We start from the raw sequence: 24,780 nt of genomic DNA, 5'->3' as shown, positions 1-24,780 counted from the left end.
CAGTAACAATTCTCGCATCCTGTTTGCAACAGTAAACAGATTAACAAACTCTTCAGCTTTGCTGCAGTTAGAGCTAATTTCTACATCTAAGTGTAATCAGTTTGCAGTATTCTTTAATGATAAGGTTCAGGGCATTAAAAATGCCATCAATTCCACAACTCAAAAAACAACCCTGCACCCACCTAGACACTTAGAGCTGACTCACTTTGCACCTGTAACTGACAAAACTGTCCAAGAGATCGTCACCACTCTGAGTTCATCTACATGCTGCCACAATGTGTTACCCACTAGATTTCTAAAGATTTCTCCTAAAGAAGGGCAGTCCTGATGCCACAATACTGAAAAATTACCGACTCATCTCAATTCTGCCATTTTCAGGCAAAGTCCTTGAAAAAGTTGCTTACCAACAGCTTATTAACTTTCTCCAAATTAACAGCTTCTTTGATGTTCTCCAGTCAGGTTTTAAACCCCACCACAGCACTGAGACTGCTCTTATTGAAATTGGAAACTGTGTCTCAGATAAAATGTCCCTGACCTGTGGGGTACCCCAGGGGTCAATCCTGGGACCCCAGTTGTTCAATCCCGACATGCTGCCGTTAGGCCAGTTAATACACAGCAATAATGTGTCCTACCACAATTATGCAGATGACAGTCAAATCTATGTCTCATTAGCAGGAGGACCAGGTGAATATAGACCAGTGGATTCACTCTGCCACTGCATTCAACAGACCAGTGGGTGGATGCAAAACAACTTTCTCCAGCTAAACTCAGACAAGACTGAAGTCATAGTCTTTGTCCCACAGAAACATAGAGAAAGTGTCAGCAGTCACCTCCAGTGTCTCTAAAACTTCAAATCAGGCTAGAAGTCTAGGGGTAATAATGGACTCAGACTTGAACTTAAACAAATCAATAACATCTGCAGCTTTTGACCATCTAAAAACATTGCAAAAATCAAAGGTATACTGTCAAAACCACACAAGAGAGTCTTATCCATGCATTTGTCTACAGTAGGCTAAACTACTGTAATGGCCTGCTCATTGGCCTCTCCAAATGAGCATTAAGACAGCTGCAGTACATCCAGAACGCTGCTGCTCGGGTCCTGGCTAAAACCAGGAAGTACGAGCACATCAGTCCTGTGCTCAGGTCTCTGCACTGGCTCCTGTAGCTCAAAGAATAGACTTTAAAGCAGCTCTGCTTGTGTATAAGTCTCTCCATGGCCTAGGTCCAAAGTACATCTCTGAAATGTTAGTGCCATATGAACCATATCTCTGAGGTCATCATTATTTGTGATTATTTATGTTTTAATTTGTTGTATTGTGATTATAATGTCTTTCTTATTCTGTAAAGCACTTTGAATTACTTTATCTACAAATTGTGCTAAACACATAAAGGAAAACAAGATTCTTTCTCCTCTTTTTTTGTTCAGTTTAAATTTGCGAAACTTTTGATGGTTTCATATTTAATTAAAATATTTAAAAGTATTTTATTAAAAAAAAAAGTTTGAATAATAATTTTATGTGATGCTGAATATTGAGCCTGACATCATCAAGAGAAAATCTCTGTTTTCCTAAGACACATCCTGAACATTTAAAATGCAGCTCATTGCTTTGAACTCATTTAGTCTGCTTCATAAGTGTGACCGTGAGAGTCCATGCACCCCCTGCTGGTAACTGTGGCATATTACATTCTCAGAGGTCTGGCTTATACACCTGTACCTGTTTTACCTGTTTTACCTGTGCATTCATTTAAATAGTGAAAATAGCAACACTATAGTATATGCATATTACAGGACCCAGGGAAATAAACAGAGTGACAGACACTGGGCAGTGGAGACGAGGTGACAGTAGCAGACCTTGGCAGGAGCATAGGAGCAGAGGGGAATAAACAGTGGAAGGAGGAGAGGAAGTGAGGAAGTGACAGGAACAGACCCTGACAGGAGCATAAGATCAGACCCTGGCAGGAGCAGAGGGAGCGGACTTTTATTTGTATGGCCGGAGGAAGCGTGTGACTTTCGAGCGCAGTAGTTTGATGAAAGATCTGGGGAACATCTCCTTGGACTCTTGGGCTGTGTACCTGAAGTAGTTCTGAGGATGAGCCAAAACGTCAAACAAAGCTTTGATCAGCTTCTTATCCTGAGGAGACACAAGAGTACACTACATTACAATGTCTACATACGCTTGGCTTTACTCATCTTTTACTATTTGTTAAAGGTACACTTTTCAGGCAGAGGCGAAATACATCTGCTACTCTCCATGGAGATCATCAGTAGGGCATTTAACTTTATCTCCATGGAGACCAACAAGCGATGCCCCAGGGCATTTTTTTAGCAACAGAAGTACCTGCTATTGAATAAATGTCATATTGTTCGTTTAATGCCATACTGTGGAACATTTCAGACAAAGCAATAACATCTCCATGGAGAAAAGCAGATAAATGGTAGACACTCAAAGTGCTTTACATCAAGAAACCATTCACACACAGAATCATACTCCAGTCTATACAGAGAGGGTAATGGATGGTTAAGTGTCTTTCTCACAGACATAACAATATTCATATGTGGGAATAGGAATCGCACTGCCAAACTGTGGGCTGTTTTACTGGGAGTTATGCTGGGAACCATCAAACTTCAGATCAGAGGATGACCATTCTACCAACCATGCTTTCAGAATACAACATACAGTTTACCTTTAATATCTCACACAACTGTACCTTTAATATCTCACACAACACATAACTGTACCTTTAATATTTCACACAAAACATAACTGTACCTTTAATATCTCACACAACACATAACTGTACCTTTAATATTTCACACAACACATAACTGTACCTTTAATATCTCACACAACAAATAACTGTACCTTTAATATTTCACACAATGCATAACTGTACCTTTAATATCTCCTGGTGGTTTTCTGAGGCGTACAGCCTGCCATCTCTCACTATGTCTTCTATAAGCTGCTGGTAGTCCTCTGCAGAGCATGTGCACAGTAAAACACCAGTCAAATGTTTGGACACACCTCTTTCAGTGTTTTTTCCAACATTTCTGCATTTTATATACAAATAGAAGACATCAAATATATGATGAAAATATGGAATTATATAGGAAAGGAAAGAAAGTCAACTCAATATTGTTTTTTTATGCTTTATATTGAGCCTTTGCTTTGCTGCAAACCCTTGGGCCTTTTTTAGGTAAAAAAAAAAAAAAAAGTTATTTTGAATTTATTTGTATTTGCTACATTCGTGTGTCATTCATAGTTTTGATGCTTCAGTGAGAATCTACAGTGTAAATAATCATGGAAATAAAGAAGAAACAGAAATGAAAGTGTCTAAAGGTTTGACTACAGGGGTGCTTATAACAGTGTAGTGTAGTACCATCAGAGGGGACATTATAACAGTATACTGCAGTAATTTTGTACTGTCGTGGAGGACATTATAAAAGTGTACAGCAGTAGTTTTGTATGTTCAGTAACGTTGTAGGCGACCATATATCAGTATACTGCACTAGTTTTGTATCTTTAGTACCGCTGTAGAGGACATTATATCAGTATACAGCAGTAGTTTTGTATGTTTAGTCCCATCATTGGGGACATTATAATAATATGTATAGGCCAGTAGTTTAGTACCGTCATAGTGGACATTATAAGAGTATACTGCAGTAGTTTTGTATGTGTAGTACCATCGTAGGTGACGTAGGGCACTTGGAAACCCTTCCCAGAGTTTGCCTCGTTGGATTTGAACTGGATCCATAACCTCCTGGAGCGTGAGGTGAAGGCGATGGGACGCTCGTAAGTCTGACATGTCTCATAGGTGGTGATAGAGGTGGGCAGAGCTACAACAGCACAGGCAAAACAAAAGATGATTATTATTTTTTAAGATTTCTGTACCTTATTTTTAATGTTTTAAAAATGTGAAAAACAGAAGTAGTTCATTTTAAACAGTTTGCAGTGATCCAAAGTTATTCCTAACTTACCTTATGAATTCAGAACATCCTAATTATCCATCATGCTGAGTTTATAAGTACTTTTAACAACTCTCAGAGACCAGAGCAGCTAATATGTCTGTACTGGGGCAGGGGGTATTTTGGTCAAACTGATGGGAAAAATCAGGTACAGGGCCTTTAAAAGTGAAAGATATAACTTTTCTCGTGTGGGGTCTGCTACCTGCTTGTCTTCATTGAGATGTTATTTCTTTACCTGAAATGTTCCATGGTATGGGATTAAAGTTATTTAGCTTGAAATTTTTATGCAAGTGTTTTTATGGTCCATAAATACATCAATACATTCTTGCAGTGCGCAAAATCACCTCTCCACAGATCTTACCTATAACTTGGCCTGATGGTATCACGTGCTTGTCTACCCCTTAAGATAGATAATTTTAATGCCATACTGTGGAATATTCCAGCCAAAGCAATAATATCTTCATGGAGACAAAAGGTGAAGGACCCTCCACCAGAAAAATTACACAGTGCAGCTTTCACTGTTCTGATTAAAAAACACGTGTGATGCATCTAACACAGATCAGAGAATAGAGAAATATAGGCCCTTTACAGAACATGTGATGCATTCCTGTGGCTTTTGGTCACTTTGAGATCAGTATTTCACATTTTCAAACTTAAAATAATGTCTGCATTTGGAAAATGTACTTAATAAACTACACCTCCCTTTCCATTGATGTATTTAGGCATAACAGAGGAATGCTAGAGCCATGGTAATAGAGGCATGCTATGCTAATAGCCATGTGTTTGTTGTGAACACAGTTTGATCATAGAATGTTTATGGGCTTAAAAACTGCACAGGAAAAATTTAGAGTTTTATCTGTAATGTAACTACACAGGCAAAATGTGAACTGAGCATTTTTGAGGCTCAGAGAAGATGAATTAAACAAAAATACAAATCCAGGTACATTTTTGACATGGGGAAAATATAACATGGTTATGTCTATAATCTGATTAAACTGTGTACCGCTCTTCCTCATGACCAGCACGTCTCCACACTCATCTTCAATGGGCAGGAAGATCTCAGGCACCACAATCAGGATGCGCCTCTTATGGGGAGGGTTGATGGTCCAGACACAGTCCACATTTGAGGGGTAATCTCCGGGGTAGTTAGGAGACTCTATGTACCCCGTGTACTCTCCCAGCTCCCCTCCACACAGCTGGTCTGATGCAAAAAAAGACCAATGAGACTGACCATAGAGACCTGGTTTACCCCTGGTTTAGCCCAGTTATAGTCCTGGTTTAGTCTCTGTTTAGGCTTAGTTTAGTCCTGGTCTAGTCCATGTTTAGTCTGTTTCAGTTCTAGTCTAATCCTGCTTTAGTCCTGCTTTAGTGCTGGTTTAGTCCTGGTTCAGTCCTGGTCTAGTCTTGGTCTCTTACTCTTGCAGTGTGAGACGCTGGTAGCTCCGTCGAAGTCCGTAGTTGTGTTCCCAGGACAGGTGATGCAGTAGTTCTGTCCAAACTCAGACTGGTAGGAGCCGATGGGGCAGCGGATGCAGCGGTGAGTACTGGAGTTATAGAAGTGTCCTGGAGCACAGTGAACTGACCAGAGAGGGACAAAGGGACAGGACAGAAGACAAGGACGTTTGTGTGGGATCAAAGTCACCTGAAAATGACTAGAGATCTAAACTTTAAACTAAAACAAGAATCACATTTCAGAACATGCTTGTAGAAGTCTACAGGGTTAGCCGCTCTTATACAGAATAAGACCTCATGGACACACCGGGAGGGCATCTGACACACAGGGAAGGCATCTGATCTGACGCACACAGGGACATTTCAGAACATGTTTGTCGAGGTCTAAACTACAAGGTGGATGTTTTTCAAGGTATTTCTTGGCAATAAACACATTTGTAACTGAACAAATGAAGAGAAGGTTAGTGCCATACTGAGGAACATCTCCTGCAAAGGAAGAACATGTATTTACTTATGTTGGGCTAAATAAATAAATGTTCTTGGAAAATGACAATGACAATGACAATTAGTTGGAAAATGACAATGTGACAGGTGGCGGATTCTCTACCAGAAAAGTTAAATAGTGCATCTTTAAATGTCTAAATGCTTTATAAATACTCAATTGAAGTCTCTGTGCTTGATTTATTTAAAACATGAAAAACATTTGAAATTGTTTATAGTGGTCCAAATATATTCCTCACTTACCATATGCATTCAGAGCATTCTAATTATTCACCACGATGAGTTTATAAGCACTTTTCACAACTCTCACAAACCTGGGTGAAATGCAGTGCAATATCTAGGGTGCTAACAGCACATTTCCTGATTATTGGACAATAATACTTATTTTGACCTGAGGAGCTGCTTATACAATATATTTGTACTGGGACAGGACACACTTTGGTCAAATACATGGGAAAATCAGGTAAAGGGCCTTTAAGAATTAATACTCAAATGTTAGCAAATGCGCCTCCTTCCTTATTGGTCTGACCTCAGGTATGATGAGTACAGTTTGTGTCTGACCTTTGGCCTCACAGTCTCTGAAGGACACAGAGCCGTGGTACTTGGTCTGGAGCCCTCCTCCACATGAGAAGCAAAGCACTCTGCCCACTTCAGGCTGAAACGTCCCCAGAGGGCACAGCTGGCACGGGCGAAACCCATCAGACGAGTGCTGACCTGCCGGACACTGGCCTAAGAGGAGAGACATGCACAGTGTGAGGGATTTAACCACCATCTCTGTGTGTGTAAGACACCATTGTAACCAACAGGGGGAGCAGGAAGGAGCAGCAGTTTAAGTGTGGCTACAAACTGTGTTTGTTGACAATGCACATGTCAACTAAATCCATAATCATTTTCGTCAAGCAGAAAATGTTTGACTATGTTTATTTTAGGTTTGATGAATAATATGTGAATGTTTGGGACATGTTTAACCCCTTACAATTCCAGGTCATTTTAGTGAAATTGCCTTTGTTCTAACCTCTCCAAATTAAGATGATAACCATCATTGAACCCTCAGTAGTATATACACAAGTTTGGGGTCTTTGTAATGATAACACCCAATAGTTTTACCCACAGGTGTCAGAATCACTGTAAGTATGTCTGGTAAGCATTTATACACTTTGGAACACACATAAAAAAATTTTTTTTCACATCCTCACCTAAATTTTTTTGTTAAGATTAAGGTATAAAAAGCCGCAGTAGGTAGCTATGGACAAAATCTGAAACAACAATCTGAAAATAGTGTTAACCTCTCACATTTCAAATTTGAGGACAATATCTATATATATATATATATATATATATATATATATATATATATATATATATATATATATATATATATATATATATATATATATATATATATATATATATATATATATATATATATATATAAAAAGATTTTTACTCTCATTTTATTATAGTAATATAATATAGTAAATCCAGGTGTTTTATGAAGGGAGTTTTGATGTATCCAAATTTATCCATACCTCTCCAAACCTATCCAAATTGAGACATTTGGAGAACGTTTGGAAAAAATGCAATGTTTTCAATGCTTCAACCCACAGACATCAATGATGGCTCCACTGAAAGCTTACACTTAGAGAAACTTTATCTGCACACCTAGCTGTTCTGTACATTTATATAACATATCAAAACACACTAAAAATGTATATTTGTATATAAAATATAATCAAAACAGGTGGTATGCGTTAAAATAAATATATATTTACAAATTTCACACACTGCAAACAGTGAACAAACACACATACTTCAAAATGTAAACACAAACTGCACAGTGAAAACACTGTACATTATTATGGCCGGTCTTCTGTGTGCCAGTCATTATAACAGTCTCTTTGTTGTTGGAAGCACAGGGGTATATTGTGGGTTAAACATTTCACTGAAGTTTTGGCATGTCACTTCCTGCACTTCAATCTGACTTGTGTCTTGTCACCACCCGGGTTGATGTACACAAGACAATGATTCTTCTCCCTGCTTCCTTCTTCCTGCTGTGTTCTGATGGCTCCCACCTCTGCCAGCTCCAAGACAAGAGTATCTATAAAGGCCTTTTGGTGCACATAGGGAATTCACAGTGTTCTTTATAGATAATGAAGGCATTCACAATGGCATGTCCACAAAATAGTAAAAAAAATGTTTCTACCATTTCTTTGTTTTGTGCAAAACCTCGTAGTAATGTCAAATTAGGGTTCAATCAGAAGATAACATTTGGGTTTATCATTGGGCAGCATAGTTATCCCTGGCTGAACTATATTCTGCCAGATATCAACAATAAACAAAGTCTGATCTATAACTCTCCACAGGAACGTGCCAGAGTGCACCTCATCCATGCGCACAGATGAGATACGAGACATATTATATTTTTACCTACAATAATGCAAACTGCAGAATAAAACAACACCTTTCAAACAATAGACAAAAGAAGTCTAATTCATACAGCTGAAAACAAATGCGCCAGAGAGCATGAATGTGCAGAAGATTACACACGATATATTTTACCTACAATTATGTCAATAACAAAATAAACCAGGCTTACCGATCGAGAACAACATCTAATCCAAAAAATAAGGTCCTCTATTCCTGAGTTCACCGTGGAATCTTCACTCTTTGCCCCAAACCTCTCCGGGTCAGAGATGCCTCTTCCTTTGTTTTGTCAGTTTCATCATGTTTAGAGTGCAAAACTGTTGCAAAACAACAGTGCGTAAAATGCGCACGAATCATGCATGTAGTCCCTGGATCCACTTGACTTTGTCTACGCATTTGTCAAGCTCCATCTGTTTAGAGAAAAGCATGGCATGCCATACATCGTCGGGTTCCACTGCTCATTGGCTATAAAAGGAAAATGACACTAACTGTGTGTAATGTAATTGGTTGATTCTACAAGGGGGAGAGTTAGCATTGAGCAGTAAAGTTGGCACTGTCTAAAATTTATTATGCCTGAAATCCACAAAAGAAATGCAAAAATGTGACGGAGCAGAATTCACATTTGGAATACTTTCCTGCAGCAGATTGGACATGGAGGATCTAACTTATTTTGTGGACATAATTTCTATATTCTCTGAACCTATACAGAACTAATGAGACCAACTTTCTTGGAATATGTTGATGTTTGACAGAACCAGAGCCCTCAAAAGTAAGTAAAGTTCAAGTTTTTGGCTTTTCTGTGAAAATGGCTTTCCTATCAGCACTGTGGTGATTGCAGGTGAAAATGGTTTGCATATTCGAAAACATGAGAGCCGTAGCTTTCATTTGATAAATTGTTTGTGCGGGTGACACAGAAGTACATATACATTGCTGTAGAGTTGTGTAGGAGAGGGGTGGCAGATCGATAACAGGTTAACGTCTGTGCAACTCAGCGTCATGAGTCACACCTAAAGAGCAGAGAGAATAACCCAGGAGTCACACCTAAAGGGGAGAGGGTGTAACCCACGGGTCACACCTAAAGGAGAGGCAGTGTAACCTAGGGTCACGACTAAAGGGGAGGCAGTGTAAGCCAGGGTCATGCCTGAAGGGGAGGCAGTGTAACCCAGGCTCCGCTCACAAGCCTATGTCACCCATACTCCCACACGGCAGTTCTCCATAAATATACAAAATTGTATACAGCAACTTGACAAACCTGATGTGTGCATCAAAAATGAAACTGAAACTAATTACACATTTTAGCATTTTCAAAACTAAGGTATCATTTGATGTATGTGTTTAAGTAATAGATTCTTTAATTGTTAGTCCTTACTATTATTTCACAAAAATATCAATATAATTTAATCAACAAAAATTATGACACAAATATTTAGTTGAAAAAACACTACACACATCTGCTATAGCAAGTGTTTGTAGTGGTAGTGAGAGATGGATCTGCTGGTTTTACAGCTGTTCGGGAGACATGCACTGCAGTCAAGGCACATATGTATTTAAACTGTAGAATGTCTTACCTCCACACTGGGAGACATTTGGGGCTCCACTCACGCCTGGCCCTTCGGTGCTGGGGCAGGGCTCACATGACAACTGCCCCACTGTGTCCTGGTATGTCCCGGGAGGACATGGGATGCACTGCTGCTGTTCACCACTGTAGAAGGTCCCTGCAGCACAACTCACTGAGGAGATACACAGTTATAAGACTAAACCAGGACTGTTACAAGAGCAAACCAGTAAACACAGATTATAAATGGCCAATGAGGTAAAACAAAACTACAGAAATCATCGCCATAGTAACGAACATGAATTTTCAGTAGCCATGTTCTGAGCGTACAATTTTACTCCAGAGTCAGACTCTCTTAAACATGTAAATAATTTGACTTTTTCATGTAATAGTGCTTTATTTAAAGCCCCTGTTCTAACATAGATTAATTCTGCATAAAGGTCAGTGCAGTGTTTGTAGAGTGAATATTTATTTTCATAATTCAGAAGAAAAACTAGCTAGCTAGCTAGCTATGTCTATGCTAGCAGGATAGCTCTGTCCATTTATATATAGAGTGTATGGTCTGTACGTACCACACTTCCCCTCTCGGAGCACCTGCCCCGTGCTGCAGGCTTCGGCACCTTCTACAGCGCGTGAGGGTCTTTGCGCGACCTCGTACTCGGTGCCAGAGAACTGTATGTAGAACTGTTGTTTGTTTATGGACTTCCTCAGAGTCCTCAAGGCGCTCTGCAGTTTAAGTCTGGTTCTCTCTCGTACACACTCCATGTTACAAGAGTCTGCAAAGGGACAGCAGTTATAATGGTCAGTGCTCAGAGTCGGGTCCCAAAAGAAGGAAGTGATTAAGTAGTGTTGGTTGTCATGGTAACGTGTTAGCTTCTATTCCTATGAACAGGCGTAAATGTGACTTTGTGACTGTTTTATGTTCTATTTTATGGTGTAAGTTGAGGTGTAGGTGGCACAATTCTTTTATCTGCCCCAAAACATTTTCCTCATCTTAACAGAATCGTAACTTAACCTAAACCCTACTCTTAAAGTGCCCATATTACACTATTTTCTGATCTCTGTTCTAATGTTGTTTCCTCATCACAAACATACTTGGAGTTGTGTTGTGTTTCGTTCAGACATGGCTAACAGTCAAACCCTGCATATTTATATTTATAATTATTTACGATTCTAGTGAAGGTGTATGGAGTTTAAAAACACACTGGAGCACTTCCTGTATTACCACATGATGTCACAAGGCGGAACAGTATTTCCTGTTTGAGAGAAAAACTCAACCTGCAGGGTTTGTGTGTTAAACATGTGTGAATGAAACAAAACACAATGTTTTTGATGCGGAAACAACATTAGAACAGAGATCATAATATAGTGTGATATGGCTCTTTAAAGGTATATTAAATAGAATCATGTTCATACCAGATGCCTCCTCCTCCTTCATCTCCATTTCAAACTCAGCGGTGATGTGGGACACTTCTTTGGCTGGAGACTTACGGCCGCGTCGACGCTTTTTCGATGAATCACATTTGAGATTCACAAAGGTCACATGACACTCGTCTGTACACGGGAACTGGCCTGGGGTAGGAATACACAAGACATCACAACGTTCTACAGGGTAATAATATTTAATACAACTGACATCACTACATTCTATAGACCAATCATATTTAATACAGATGGGGGCAGCTAAAGTGAATCTTGTTCAGATACAGAATTGTGTTATAATACACTGAGTTCTCTGTGAGTTCTCAGTAAGGATCAACATTTGTGAATTTACATTTTGGATATTTCATGACTAAGTACATTGTAATCAATAGAACTTAGACCCATCTGGAGTAAGACACCACATTCTAGAAAAACACCAGTGGCACCCTATAGCCCACCCACTTCTAATGCTGTGTTCAGATCACAGCTTCAAAACGTGTTGAATGCCTCTAGTTGGACACCTTTGCATTTGAGGGCAGACACCTCTACTGCGCACCATGGATGCTGTGGACGCACGTCGGAGAAAAAATACCAGTCCAGGGCGTCTGTTAAAAACCAAAAACACTCTGTTCCACCTTGTGATGTCATGTTGTAATACAGGAAGTGCTCCACTGTGTTTTTATAACTCTGTGCACCTTCACTAGAATTGCTTGGATGATTCAGCCCTGGAATTTCCAGTCTCTACTGAACAAATGGTTAAAGGAGCTGTTACTGCCTCTTCATGACATCACAAGGTGGAGCAAAGCATTTTGAGCTTTGGAAATGTAGACAGACTAATAATAAAGGATTACTCAAACATGTGTGAATGAAACAAAACACAACATCAGTTATGTTTTTGAGGAGTTAACATTACAACATGGCTTAAAGCTCACAAGGATCAATTTTGAGTAATATAGGAGCTTTAAATGGCAGCCATAAAGTCTATCTTGTTTTTCAGGAAATTAATATTAAATAAATGTAATTGTTTGTTTGTAAGTTTGTTTTTAAAAGGACAAACTAAAATACTCAATCTATATGACTAAATAAATTGTAATTATTATTTTTCTTGTCGCTCCCAGACCAAATCACATCTTTATCTCATTATATCTACAGTTACACAAACCAGTCAAAACTATGAATGGCACATGTGAATGTAGTAAACAAAAATAAACTAAAAAAAAACAACCCTCAAAACATTTTTAATGCTTTGATCGCCGCTTTGCACTTTTGTAATTTCTTGACCCTGATGCGGCACAGTTGTGAAGTGAAAGCCATTTCAGGAGACTTCAGGAGAAGCTAAATGAGGGAAGGCCCAGGGTTTGCAGCTGTCCACAAAGCAAATAGTGGAGACTGTGAGGGTTTGAATATATATATATATATATATATATATATATATATATATATATATATAAAAAATAACTTTTTTCTTTGCAACATAATTCCATATATCTTACTTCATATACTGTATTTGATGTCTTCCATATTTCTCTAAAATGTGTAAAGTATTAAAAAGAAAGAAAAAAAATTAACAAGAGTGACTTTTGGCTGGTTGGGTAGATCAGATTGAAATAGCTAAGTCCTGGACTGTAGACTCTTAACAATTTTTAAAATGTGAGACAGAAGGAGAATGAAAGGTGCAGGCTATAAAAATCTAAAATATGTTTGGAGTTTATTTTTGTTTACTACATTCCACATGTGTCTTTCATAGCTTTGATGCTTCAGTGAGAATCTATAGTGCAAATAATCATGCATGTATCTCAGACAGTGTCAGTATTCACCCTGCAGTGTGTGCTTGAGCAGCTCCCGGTGCTTCTCTTTGTTGCGAGGTCGGAGGTGACATTTGGCATCTTTAATCTTGAACCGAGCTTTCTGTTTGACTGGAGGACCCAGAGTATCTGCACAAATAAAATAATATAATAAGACAATATATAAGAATCAGATACTATGAACTCTTTAGGATTTAAACAGTGACATTTCAACCTGGAAAGACTCAGATGGACATGAAAGAAAAGTATTAGTAGGCTTAATTGAATGAGTTATCTTTGGCGAAATGTCTTCACTCTAGGTCATGGGCCCTGGACATGGTCGAGGTGAGGCTTAGGGAGTGAAGGGACAATGAGATGATGTGGAGCAGACAGGGTGCTGGGGAGGTGGTGGGGCGTGGCACGAGTTGAAACGGCCATGCATCTGCGATGGGGATTTAAATAGGGCAGACTGGGAACTGGTTGGATGAAAAGGGGGTGCGGCAGGCAGCGGGAAGGAGTAATAGGATGTGGTGATGGATGCTGAGGAGGGGTGCGAGAAGCGGTGTGTAGATGGGAGCGGAAGTAAGTCTGCAAGGCTGAATTCACGCTAACTCCATTTGGCAGATTTGATGAAAGTGAAACAATTTTTTTTTGCTAATAAACTGTGTATATTAATAGTAGTGTCTAGTGTTCCAAGCTTTTTTGTCAACTTTAGTGCAAACTTGGTAAATGTGCAGCTTTCTGGTCAAAATCATCTAAAGCTAAGCGCTTGCTGCCTCCAGGGGCCTCTGTGATTTCAGGGAAGTGCTGTGGGATGTACTAGGTGACATCCCACAGCACTGCTCTGATCACAGCCAGGTTTTTCTGATTACAAACACCTGGCTGCAGGAGTGGAGTTTGAAGTCTGGATACCTGTTAAACCAATCATAAGGTTCCTTATACCTCCAGATCCTGCCACTCCTCCCCCTCACTCCCTCCTTTAGTCCTGCAGACTCCACCCCTCTTCCCCGCTCACTCTCTCCGTTAGTCCCCTAGACTCCGCCCCTTCTGCACTGTCTTCTCCCCTTTAGTCCTACAGACCCTACTTCTTCTCACTCTCCCCCTTAGTAATCCAAACCCCACCCCTTCTCTCCCCTCACTCTCCCCTTTATACTTCCAGTTGGGTCTTGAGATGGCTCTTACCTGTCTGCACAGGCACACCACAGCTCAGAGTGTAGCTGTTCTCAGAGTCTGAAATACAAAAACACAGTCAAATGATATGATTTTTAGTATTCCATAATAAACCATTACATTTGTGGATCAGTATTTTACATTTTGTGCATTAGTGGCACCAGTCTATCCAGTTTTGTATGTTCTTGAAATGTATTAAATTTTTGGGAAGTAAGTTTTAGACAATCATGAGATCTTGTATTAAAAATTCCCATATCAAACTATTGATGTAAAACAACTTCATAATAGAAATGGCACTGTAACAAGCAGCAGATTTTCATTCATGTCTTTTTATTATTGAAATGGCCCATGTCAATTTTTTAAAGAATCACAAATGCGTACAGACCAGTGTATGGTAAGTGAAAGGAGGCACTTTTTAAACACTCAAGCCTCAAATGCAAGATAATACAGGATGACTCGAACATATTTGAATCAAAATTTAGTTTTTTAAATCAGCCCTATTGTACTTGTCTGCCCTATAGTAATTATTTATGGCATCCATGGATCATTATGTTATAGTTTGCACATTTTAAATCACAATATTAATCTAAAATGACTTAATAAAAGAAACAAGTCTGTTTTTCTGCGTTAGAAAACTGTAGTGCCCAATGGGAGCTAACATCGCTGTAAAAGTCATCACAACAATGTGCCACATGCTGTCGGTCCCTCCTATGAGTAGCTGCACATCACACTAGCAAGTCGCCAATTTTTTTTCATTTGTACCAAAATGACTATGCGATGCTGCCAAATCCAACGAGTATCACCAATTAAGAAAATAAAACTGGAGAAGAAAGTGTGTGTGACACAGTGGGCGTGTACCAATAGAAGTGAAAACAAATTAAGCAATTAAAGATTACTCAAACATGAATCACTCCAAATACAACTTCAGAGGGTCAATGAGACGAAATGATTAGAACATGGTTGAAAGGTCTGAAAAGTCCAGTTTGTAGAATAGCTCTGATTTAATGATGAGGGAACACTGTTATAACAAGCTGATGAACTCATAAAAGCAGATTTAGCTTAATATGTGCTCTTTACTCATATTATCTTTACAACGTTTTTGTGAACTGGGGAAGGCTGAAGTGTAGATGGATGTTTGAGAGTCTTTTATTTTTGCTGACAGGAGCCGTGTTTCCTTTGGCTGTACAGTTAGCCTCCTTCGCTAAGTGTAGCCAGCACTTCCTGGCCTCCTCCACAGCAGCAGAGGGCCCAGAGGAGCAGATATCACCCAGCGATTGAGAAAGAAAAGCTTCAGTGAAAGACAGGCGCATTCTTGTCTCATTTCTGCACCAAAATACACACAGCCGCATGTCCCAGTGGCAGTGAGGGGTGCAGAGGACAGGCATCTGATACAATAAACGCACAGCCGCAGGAATGTACCGGGAGGCTACAGGCGCAGATTAAGACACATGCAAAACAATGAGAAAACATAGCTGTCAGTTTGAGCCCAAGCGGAGTTTTTCTCACACGCAGACGGCCAACGCAAACGAACCAGAGCTCGACACAGCGAGAGGGGGAAACGCAAATGGGCCGAAGCATGACACAGGCCCAAGCGAGAGGGAGAAGTGCAAATGAACCAGAGCACAACACAGGCCCGAGCGAGAGCGATATGCACAAACAAACACAAGCATGACACAGGCCCCAGCAACAGAGAGAAATACAAATGAACCAGAGCACGACACAGGCCTGAGTGAAAGGGAGATGTGCAAAGAACCAGAGACTCCATGATTCTCCATGATTCAAAATATGAATCATACCTGGAGTTCAAGATATGAACATTAATAAGAGACAAATCAGGTGCCGTCTTTTCCCCGAAATCGCTCCCTGTGTTAGTAACAGGTTTGATTGACAGCGTTGCTAAGCGCTTGCTCTCTGATAAAATATACGTTCCAAATATGGATCTATAGCTAGTTGATGAGCTTCATTTGACTGGAGCCAAATGCTATAGGTGAAGTCACACTCGCTTAGTCCACTTCTTTATACAGGCTATTTTTAGCAGGGAGGAGACACTTAGCAATGCTCCCAATCAAAACTGTTGCTCACACTAACTGGAGTGACCTCAGGGAAAGAAGACATCTGATTTGTCTGTTATTAATGTTCATATCTTGATTTGCAGACAAAATGGTGAAAGAAAAATACCAGGGTCATGCAGAGTGCATTAATACAAACATTTTAAGAAAAAAATGACGAGCCTGACAGCAGCAGTTATGGAGAGAGGGGGGACAGATTTTTATGTAAAGCGAACTGAAGCTATGGGCTATGGTTACCTACCAACTATAATGTAAACAAGAGTCTAAATTAAACAATAGTTCTGATTAGATTACTAATAAAAAAATAAATCACACTTTAAACCCACATTTAGTTAAATGTGGGTTTAAAGTGTCAGTATCTTTTTGTGTCTAAACTATGTCTGCATTTTAGAGTTTTAAGTTTTGATAACGCAGGCAGAGGGATTCTGTTTTACAACTTACGAATACTTTTTGTTTTTTACTTTTTTCACAAACTGCCACTTAACTGATGTAAAACCCTGATAAATATTGAGCACACCAAGCCAAGTTAAAATCGTATGCACAGAGTTAGCAGCTTTTACAAAGGACAAGACCCCATAGAGGAGTGTGATGGATGAGAGAAACCACTGGGGGGCAGCAGACTGCACCAAGAGGAGAACTGAGTTAGTCCATCAGATGTGAGCATAGAATTATCATCACATGTTGAACCTTCTCATTATTTGTTTGGGATTGGCTCCACAAACTTGTCATGTTAATCTTATGGTTTAAAGTTCTTTGACAACACTCATGTCTTTGGGGTTGAATAATGGCTCCACTTTCTGAAGCTGTTGTGAAAAAAATCATTTGACTGTTACTTATTTGCTTTGTGCCTGTAACTTTGTGCTAGTTTTTGTTTAATGTGTCCAGTAATTATAGAGATATTAACCATAAACCAGGTCGACACATCTGTATTCTGACAATTCCACTGCAAACTCCACCTGAGAGTTCAGAACTGCCTTAGGTTAAACTAGAGCCATTCCACAGTGTGCTGATGTAACCCTATAGAGGTGGGGAAGACTCGCCAAAAAACGTCAGTTACCATGGAAATCCATCATGTTTGTGAAGTGGTGAAAAACTCTCATAGAGATATATGAGCGAAAACACTGCCGTCTCACTGATGTAAATACACTGCATGGCAAAAAATAAAGCCAGGCCGTGTACATCACCTCACCTCTCACGATCACACATTTTAAAGTGTGATATATTGTTGAAGTATTTATATAGAAGAATCTACAATAAATCTACAATATAATAAAAAATACATAAAAATCAGCAATAAAGGCTCTGATGGGTTGGACTGATCGTGTGACTAAAACATTATATGTGTGAAACAAACTTAAGAGCAATATATTTAAGGTTTTACTAAAAAAAACATGTACAATTCTTTTTCCCAGTTTGGCCATTTTTTAGGTTTCAAATTTTATTTCCTGGTTGGAGATCATGACATCACACTTCCATAACTGTTACCTAGCAACCATGTTGTACACAGGGCTAAAACTCCTCTAATGTCATGATTAAAATCGATTAAAATCGAACAAATATAAACTATCTACTTCCTGTTTGTGTAAAACTATAATTTATATTTGTGCAACTGGATCCACCAGATTAAAAAAAGAAAAGAAAAGAGAATCATCCAAAACTGTCATACACACATTCAGCATTCAGTTTGTAATTTTAGGTCTAATTCAGCCTTCTACAGCAAATCCTACAGAAAAGAACCCAAACCACCCTTCACTAGTACAAACATATAGTGATTGTCTTGACAGTCCTAACTGACATAAAAAGTTTCAATGAACACAGAGCTGGTATTTAGCCTCTTAAAATGAAAGTTCTACGCTGTTTGATATCATAATGCTGAGGTCTGTTGTGTTTGAAGTCATATTTTGAGCGTAGATGGTTACACGCTGTATGGAGCTGCACATGCTTTGGTTGTTTGACAGTTTTGTACCTGCGAGGAAGAGAGCATTGGAGGGGCAGGAGAGAGAGCACACCTCTGCTCCTCCATTCTTGGAGCAGGACAGCTGGGCTCGAGGTGCTGGCTTCCCATTGGGCAGACACTTTACAGCCTCTGTAAGAACACACTCACGTTAGCATGAAACATGTCAGCAATGGATACGTCTAAACCATAGACTGTACATATAAATGGACATAGCTAACACGCTAGCCACCACGTTCCAGACAGGAAGTGAGCAGAGTTGCAATTCTGGCTCCAAATCACTTTACATTGAAAAATTTGCTGCTATAACTGCTAGCCTTAATAAGCTTCATGTGGAGCTGAACACTGTGGGTAATATCACACTCACTTAGTCCACTTCTATATAGTATATATGGTCTGAATAAAGTGTGGTCAGTATGTTGTATTTGTGGCTGAAAATGAATGTATGAGGCTGAATGTGGTTTTATGACTATGAGAATGGAGTTGTATGCGACTGTATGTAAGAATGATTTTAGAGTGTAAATAATAACCTTGTTTTTATTCTATTGTATTTTATTTCCTACAGGTTGACATTTTACATCTGTCCTGGGACTACGGATGAAAAATAGCCCTCGGGCTAATTCTGACATATTTACATGCAAATGTTTATTAATGTGCATTGTCCCTGAAATAAATAAATAAATAAATAAACCTCTGTTTTGAGAGTTCTTTGTACTTCTTATTCATATTACAGAGATATAGTATCAGTCTTGTGTTATAATGGTAGTGTTCGGCTCTCACCGATACAGTCCTTCTTGTTCCAGTGCAGTTTGTGTCCAGCGGGGCACACACACTCATAACTGCCCAGAGTGTTCACACAGCCAAACTCACAGCTGCCGTTGTTTATGCTGCATTCATTGATATCTGACAAAAATAAACAAATAAAAACATTATTATCACGGTATTGATACGTTGCAGTGATACCATGCTGGGGAGGGGACTAATGAAAATAAAAAAACACTCTATTTAAACTACAGAATGTGATTTTTAACATTAAATGGAATATATTTTTACCCCTTTTATATTTCCATGTGGCCTTATATCTGTGTAATCCCTCAGTCACTCAAGTAGGTTCCATAGTGATCCATGGGTGTATACTAGTCTATTTGGTCATATACTTTTTCTGAAACAGCTCAAGATCATTCTAAAGCTATTCAGAAAAGGTTAATTTCTGTCCTGTCAATGGGACTTTTTTAGTATTGATACCTGCCAAAATTGAGTATATCATTTCAATACTAGTTTTAGTATTGATTATTATCTGATTTTTCATACTTTTGACAACCCTATGTCAGACAGAACGGTGCCTACAGTTAGCTTCACTCCTCCCAGTGAATGTTGATGACATCAGCTGCAAAGTATCAATAAGCCCCAGTGAAAATGAGTTTGCTTGAGAGATGGAGTGGTGAGTGAAAGATGACACTGATTGGTTTAGAGAGACGCTGGTCCCACCCCTCTGCTTGGCTTAGAGAGATGCTGAACCCGCCCCTCTATGATAACGAGTTCATCGATTGGTGCTTTGTGCTCATCCCATTTGTCTTTATTGACTTAACTACAGCATAGAGACCGAAGATCACTAATGACACCACACCTCTCTCTTCTCCCTCCTTCACCTCCTTTCCTTCTCCTTTCCTCTCTCTCTCAATCTTTCCTCGCTCTCCCTTCTTTACTTACGCTCTTTTTCTCCTCCTCCCTCCTCCTCTCCTCCTTCTTCACTCCTCTACTCCTCCTTCACTCCTCTTCTCTCTCTCCTCTCTCACTCCTCCTTTCTAACTTCTTTTTCCCCCTCTGTCTCCTCCTCCCCTCCTCTCTCATCTTTTCCTCCCTCTTTCCCTCTCTCTCTGTACCCCGTTTCCTCTCTCTCCACCCTCCTTCTCTCTCTGTACCCCCCTTCTGTCTCCTCTCCCCTTTTCCTCTTCCTTCTCTCTTTCCCTCCCTGTCTCCCTCCTCCCTCCCTCTCTTCCTCCCTGCATCCTTTCTTTCTCTCTAATGAAGACAGATGTTGTGGAGGATCATTTTCAGGTCTGATCGTTTCTGTCTCATCTCATCAGTGTTTTCGTTGATAGTTTCATTTTACACTAAAACAAAAATTACATTATAACGGGGATTAACACTAAGAGAATATATATGAAGTAAACAGAGGATAAATATAAAATTAACAATGAGAGAGAATATATATGAACTTAACACTGAGTGAATATATATGAACTTAACACTGAGTGAATATATATGAAGGTAAATGCACAGATATTTTGTGCTGTGTATACTGTCTCCCAGATACGAGGCAGACATGATCAGATCAAATGGAACTTTTACTGGTAACTATTGTAATGCTGATTTGTTCTTCAAAACAAAAACATTGGACATGATGACCCATTTATATATGTTATAATTTCATAGTTCCAGAAAGCAGAATGAGCCCCACATGACTCTCTCATTTGGGTGGCCTTTTCAATGCTGAAATCCAGTGGTTATGTATATAAACGTGTGTGTGTGTGTGTGTGTGTGTGTGTGTGTGTGTGTGTGTAGGTGTTAGAGAGACTTCCACAGTGTGTGGTTGTGTACATATGTGTGTGTTTGTTAGACTGACCTCTACAGTGTGTGAACCAGTGTTTGTGTTCGTGCGTGCACGTGTGTTCATATATGTGTGAGCATGCGTGTGTAATAGTGATCTCCACAGTGTGTGAGCCCATGTGTGTGTGCGTGCGTGTTAGAGTGAGTTCCACAGTACGTGAGCGCATGTGTGCATCTGCATGTGTTAGAGCAACCTCCACAATGTGTGAGATAGAAGGACCTCCACAGTATGTGTGGGTGTGTTGGGGTGTGTGTGTTTGTGTGTTAGAGGGACCTCCAAAGTATGTGTGTACATGTGTGCGTGTTAGAGCGACTTCCACAATGTGTATATATGTGTGTGTGTACGTGTGTGTGTTAGTGCGACCTCCACAGTATGTATGTACATATGTGTGTGTTACAGCAACCTTCACAGTGCATGTGTACATGTGTGTGCATGTGTTAGAGTGACCTCCACGGTGTGCATGTACATGTGTGTGTTTTAGAGCGACATCCACATTGTGTGTGTGTGTTTGTGTGTTAGACGGACCTCCACAGTGTGTGTGTACGTGTTGTGTGTGTGTTAGAGCAACATCCAAAGTGTCTGTGTGTATGTACATGTGTGTGTCCGTGTGTATGTAGGGGTGTGTGTGTGTGTGTAAATGTGTGTGTATTTGTGTGTTAGAGTGACCTCCACAGTGCGTGAGCCCATAGAGGATGTAGCCTTTGTCACACACACACTCGAAGGTGCCTGGGTAGTTCTTACAGGTGTGGTCACATGTCCTCTCGAACGAGCACTCATCGATATCTGCAGATCAATAAGAAAACAAATCCATCACTCTGAATGCAGATCTGTGGACAGGCAAGTTTGCTCACAGTAATACCACAGTCATTTCAAAAGATGGGTAGTACTCAGTTACATGCACTCAGATACATTTACTTGAGTAACTTTTGAAGAAATTGTGCTTTTCAGAGTACTTTTCCAGCAGCATACTGTTACTTCTAATATTTTAAGTAAAGTTACAGTAACAGTAACAGTACTTGAGTAATATATTATACAGTCTAACAGTACTCTTCCTTGAGTAACATACTGTACAGTGTAACAGTACTCTTCCTTGAGTAACATATTGTACAGTGTAACAGTACTCTTTCTTGAGTAAAGGTTGTGGTTCCTCTTCCCAATGTGAGTACGTGACTTGAGCTTTATGTTGACAATATGAAATGATTTGAACATTTTGGTTTCTTGCAGCCCTCCTTACATACATACATATATACATATATACATATACACACGGACAAAATTGTTGGTACCCATCGGTTAATGATAGAAAAACTCACAATTGTCACAGAAATAACTTGAATCTGACAAAAATAATAATACATAAAAAGTCTATGAAATTTAGCCAATGAAAGTCAGACATTGCTTTTCAACCATACTTCAAAAAATTATTTAAAAAAATAAATTCATGAAACAGGCCTGGACAAAAATGATTGTACCCTTAACTTAGTATTTTGTTGCACAACCTTTTGAGGCAATCACTGCCATCAAACGATTCCTGGAACTGTCAATGAGACTTCTGCACCTCTCAGCAGGTATTTTGGCCCAACTCCTCATGAGCAAACTGCTCCAGTTGTCTCAGAGTGAATGGTGCCTTTTCCAGACAGCATGTTTCAGCTCCTTCCAAAGATGCTCAATAGGATTTAGGTCAGGGCTCATAGAAGGCCACTTTAGAATAGTGCAATATTTTCGTTTTAGCCATTCTTGGGTGTTTTTAGCTGTGTTTTTGGTCATTGTCCTGTAGCACATTTCTCTCTAGAATCTCTTGATAGTCTTGATTTCATTGTACCTGCACAGATTCAAGACGCCCTGTGCCAGATGCAGCAAAGCAGCCCCAGAACATAACAGAGCCTCCTCCATGTTTCACAGTAGGGACAATGTTCTTCTTTTGATATGCTTAATTTTTCCTTCTGTGAATATAGAGCTGATGTGCCTTGGCAAAAACTACCATTTTTGTCTCATCTGTCCATAGGACATTTTCCCAGAAGCTTTGTGGCTTATCAACATGTAGTTTGACAAATTCTAATCGGGATTTTTTATTTATTTTTTTGCCTCCTTGGTCGTCTCCCATCAAGTCCAATTTGGCTCAAACAATGATGGATGGTGTGATCTGACACTGATGTTCCTTGAGCTTGAAGTTCACCTTTAATCTCTATACAAGTTTTTCTGGGCTCTTTTGTTACCATTCGCATTATCTGTCTCTTTGATTTGTCATCAATTTTCCTCCTGCGGCCACGTCCAGGGAGGTTTGCTACAGTCCTATGGATCCTAAGACAACTCTTTCCTTTGCTTCCTCTGGTCCATGTTGAGTGTGGTACACACCATGTCACCAAACAGCACAGTGACGACCTGCAGCTCTATATACAGGCCCACTGACTCATTACAAGATTGTAGACACCTGTGATGCTAATTAGTGGACACACCTTGAATTAACATGTCCCTTTGGTCACATTATTTCCAGTCTTTTCTAGGGGTACCATCATTTTTGTCCAGGCCTGTTTTATGAGTTTATTTTCTTAAGTAATGCTGTTGAAGCATGGTTGAAAAGCAATGTCTGATTTTCATTGGTTAAATTTCATAGAATTTGTATTTATTATTACTTTTGTCAGATTCAAGTTATTTCTATGACCATTGTGAATTTCTCTTTCATTAACCGAAGGATACCGACAGTTTTGTCTACATGTGTACATATACATACACACACACACACACAAATATATATATATATATATATATATATATATATATATATAACTAATTTAAGTGACTTTTAATTGGCTATGAAAGCAAGCTTTCAATTTGCAAATGTTTCAATTAGGTCTGCTGTTTTATCTTGTGACTGTGTGTGCTGTGTATATGTTGAGTATGCGTATGTCTGTGTCCTCTGCGTGTTTTGCTTCTTGGCCAGGACACTCTTGAAGAAGAGATTTTTAATCTCAATGAGTTTTTTTATCCTGGTTAAATAAAGGTAAATTATATATATATATATATATATATATATATATACATACATATTAGAGCCAGATAGAAAGATACATATTAGAGCCATGATGATGTCTGACATGATGATAAGAGCTTCTATGTCATCGAGAGACAGGTTATTGTTGGATGGTACTGTACCCTTTGAAGGATCCTTCTGGATCAGGATCGTACGCCCTTCGGTTAACCATTCAGGGTGAGTTCCATCCATTAGCTGCTGTTTCATTTGTGCTGCCAGGCGCTCACAGAGAGCAGTGAGCTTCTTTACCCAGTAGGCGTGGATCATGTCAGGGCCTGGTGCTTTCCACTTTTTCATACCTGAGACTCTTTCCTGGATGTCTGCCACTGTGATGGTAACTGGATTCTGTTCAGGGAGGTTGCTGTGGTCTTCTTTTACAGCCACCAGCCACTGTGCATCGCATCCCATACACCTTTCCAGTACTGTTCAGTTTCCAGCCTTGGTGGGTGTGCTCTGGTGTTATTACCGTGCCATTGAACGTACACTTTCGACGCTTGTGTTGCGAACAGACGGTTTATTCATCTGGCTCATTATCTCGTGTGTACCTCTTTAGGCAGCTGGCCAAGGCTTGGACCTTTTGTTTGGCAGTTTCCGATGCTTCAGGTATGGGCATCTCACTGTACTTGTTTTTTCATTGCACCTCTCTGGGCCTCTGAGAGTTGGCTCACTTCTCTCCACGCTGACTTGATTTTATCCTGATTTTAGCCTTGTTTCCATGTTTCCTATTGTTTATCATGGCTCCTATGGATGCTCTTACAGCCAAACATCTCTAGGATCACTGCTGCTGAAGTGGTCTCAGCTCATTGGTCTCTGTGATGGTTGAGGTAGGGATCACTCTCAATG

General features: G+C 39.6%; 1 protein-coding gene across 1 annotated transcript in view; it reads right to left on the bottom strand.

Moving 5' to 3' along the window:
• Positions 1-1,979: 1,979 nt before the first annotated feature.
• scube1 (signal peptide, CUB domain, EGF-like 1) overlaps positions 1,980-24,780 on the bottom strand; it is a 138,847-nt gene continuing 116,046 nt past the window's right edge. The window contains exons 10-23 of the mRNA XM_055225720.1: positions 21,573-21,689; positions 19,076-19,198; positions 18,308-18,427; positions 14,285-14,332; positions 13,136-13,252; positions 11,313-11,468; positions 10,469-10,672; positions 9,910-10,071; positions 6,479-6,646; positions 5,381-5,542; positions 4,968-5,165; positions 3,683-3,835; positions 2,896-2,975; positions 1,980-2,132 (exon numbers count right to left, since the gene is read on the bottom strand). Coding sequence (XP_055081695.1) covers positions 1,980-2,132; positions 2,896-2,975; positions 3,683-3,835; positions 4,968-5,165; positions 5,381-5,542; positions 6,479-6,646; positions 9,910-10,071; positions 10,469-10,672; positions 11,313-11,468; positions 13,136-13,252; positions 14,285-14,332; positions 18,308-18,427; positions 19,076-19,198; positions 21,573-21,689 — 1,961 coding nt within the window. The remainder of the gene's footprint in view (positions 2,133-2,895; positions 2,976-3,682; positions 3,836-4,967; positions 5,166-5,380; positions 5,543-6,478; positions 6,647-9,909; positions 10,072-10,468; positions 10,673-11,312; positions 11,469-13,135; positions 13,253-14,284; positions 14,333-18,307; positions 18,428-19,075; positions 19,199-21,572; positions 21,690-24,780) is intronic.

Source organism: Periophthalmus magnuspinnatus, chromosome 12 (assembly GCF_009829125.3).
Source record: "Periophthalmus magnuspinnatus isolate fPerMag1 chromosome 12, fPerMag1.2.pri, whole genome shotgun sequence".
Classification (NCBI taxonomy): domain Eukaryota; kingdom Metazoa; phylum Chordata; class Actinopteri; order Gobiiformes; family Gobiidae; genus Periophthalmus; species Periophthalmus magnuspinnatus.
The sequence above is the reverse complement of the archived record's forward strand: the minus strand, read 5'-3'. Positions and strand labels throughout refer to the sequence as shown.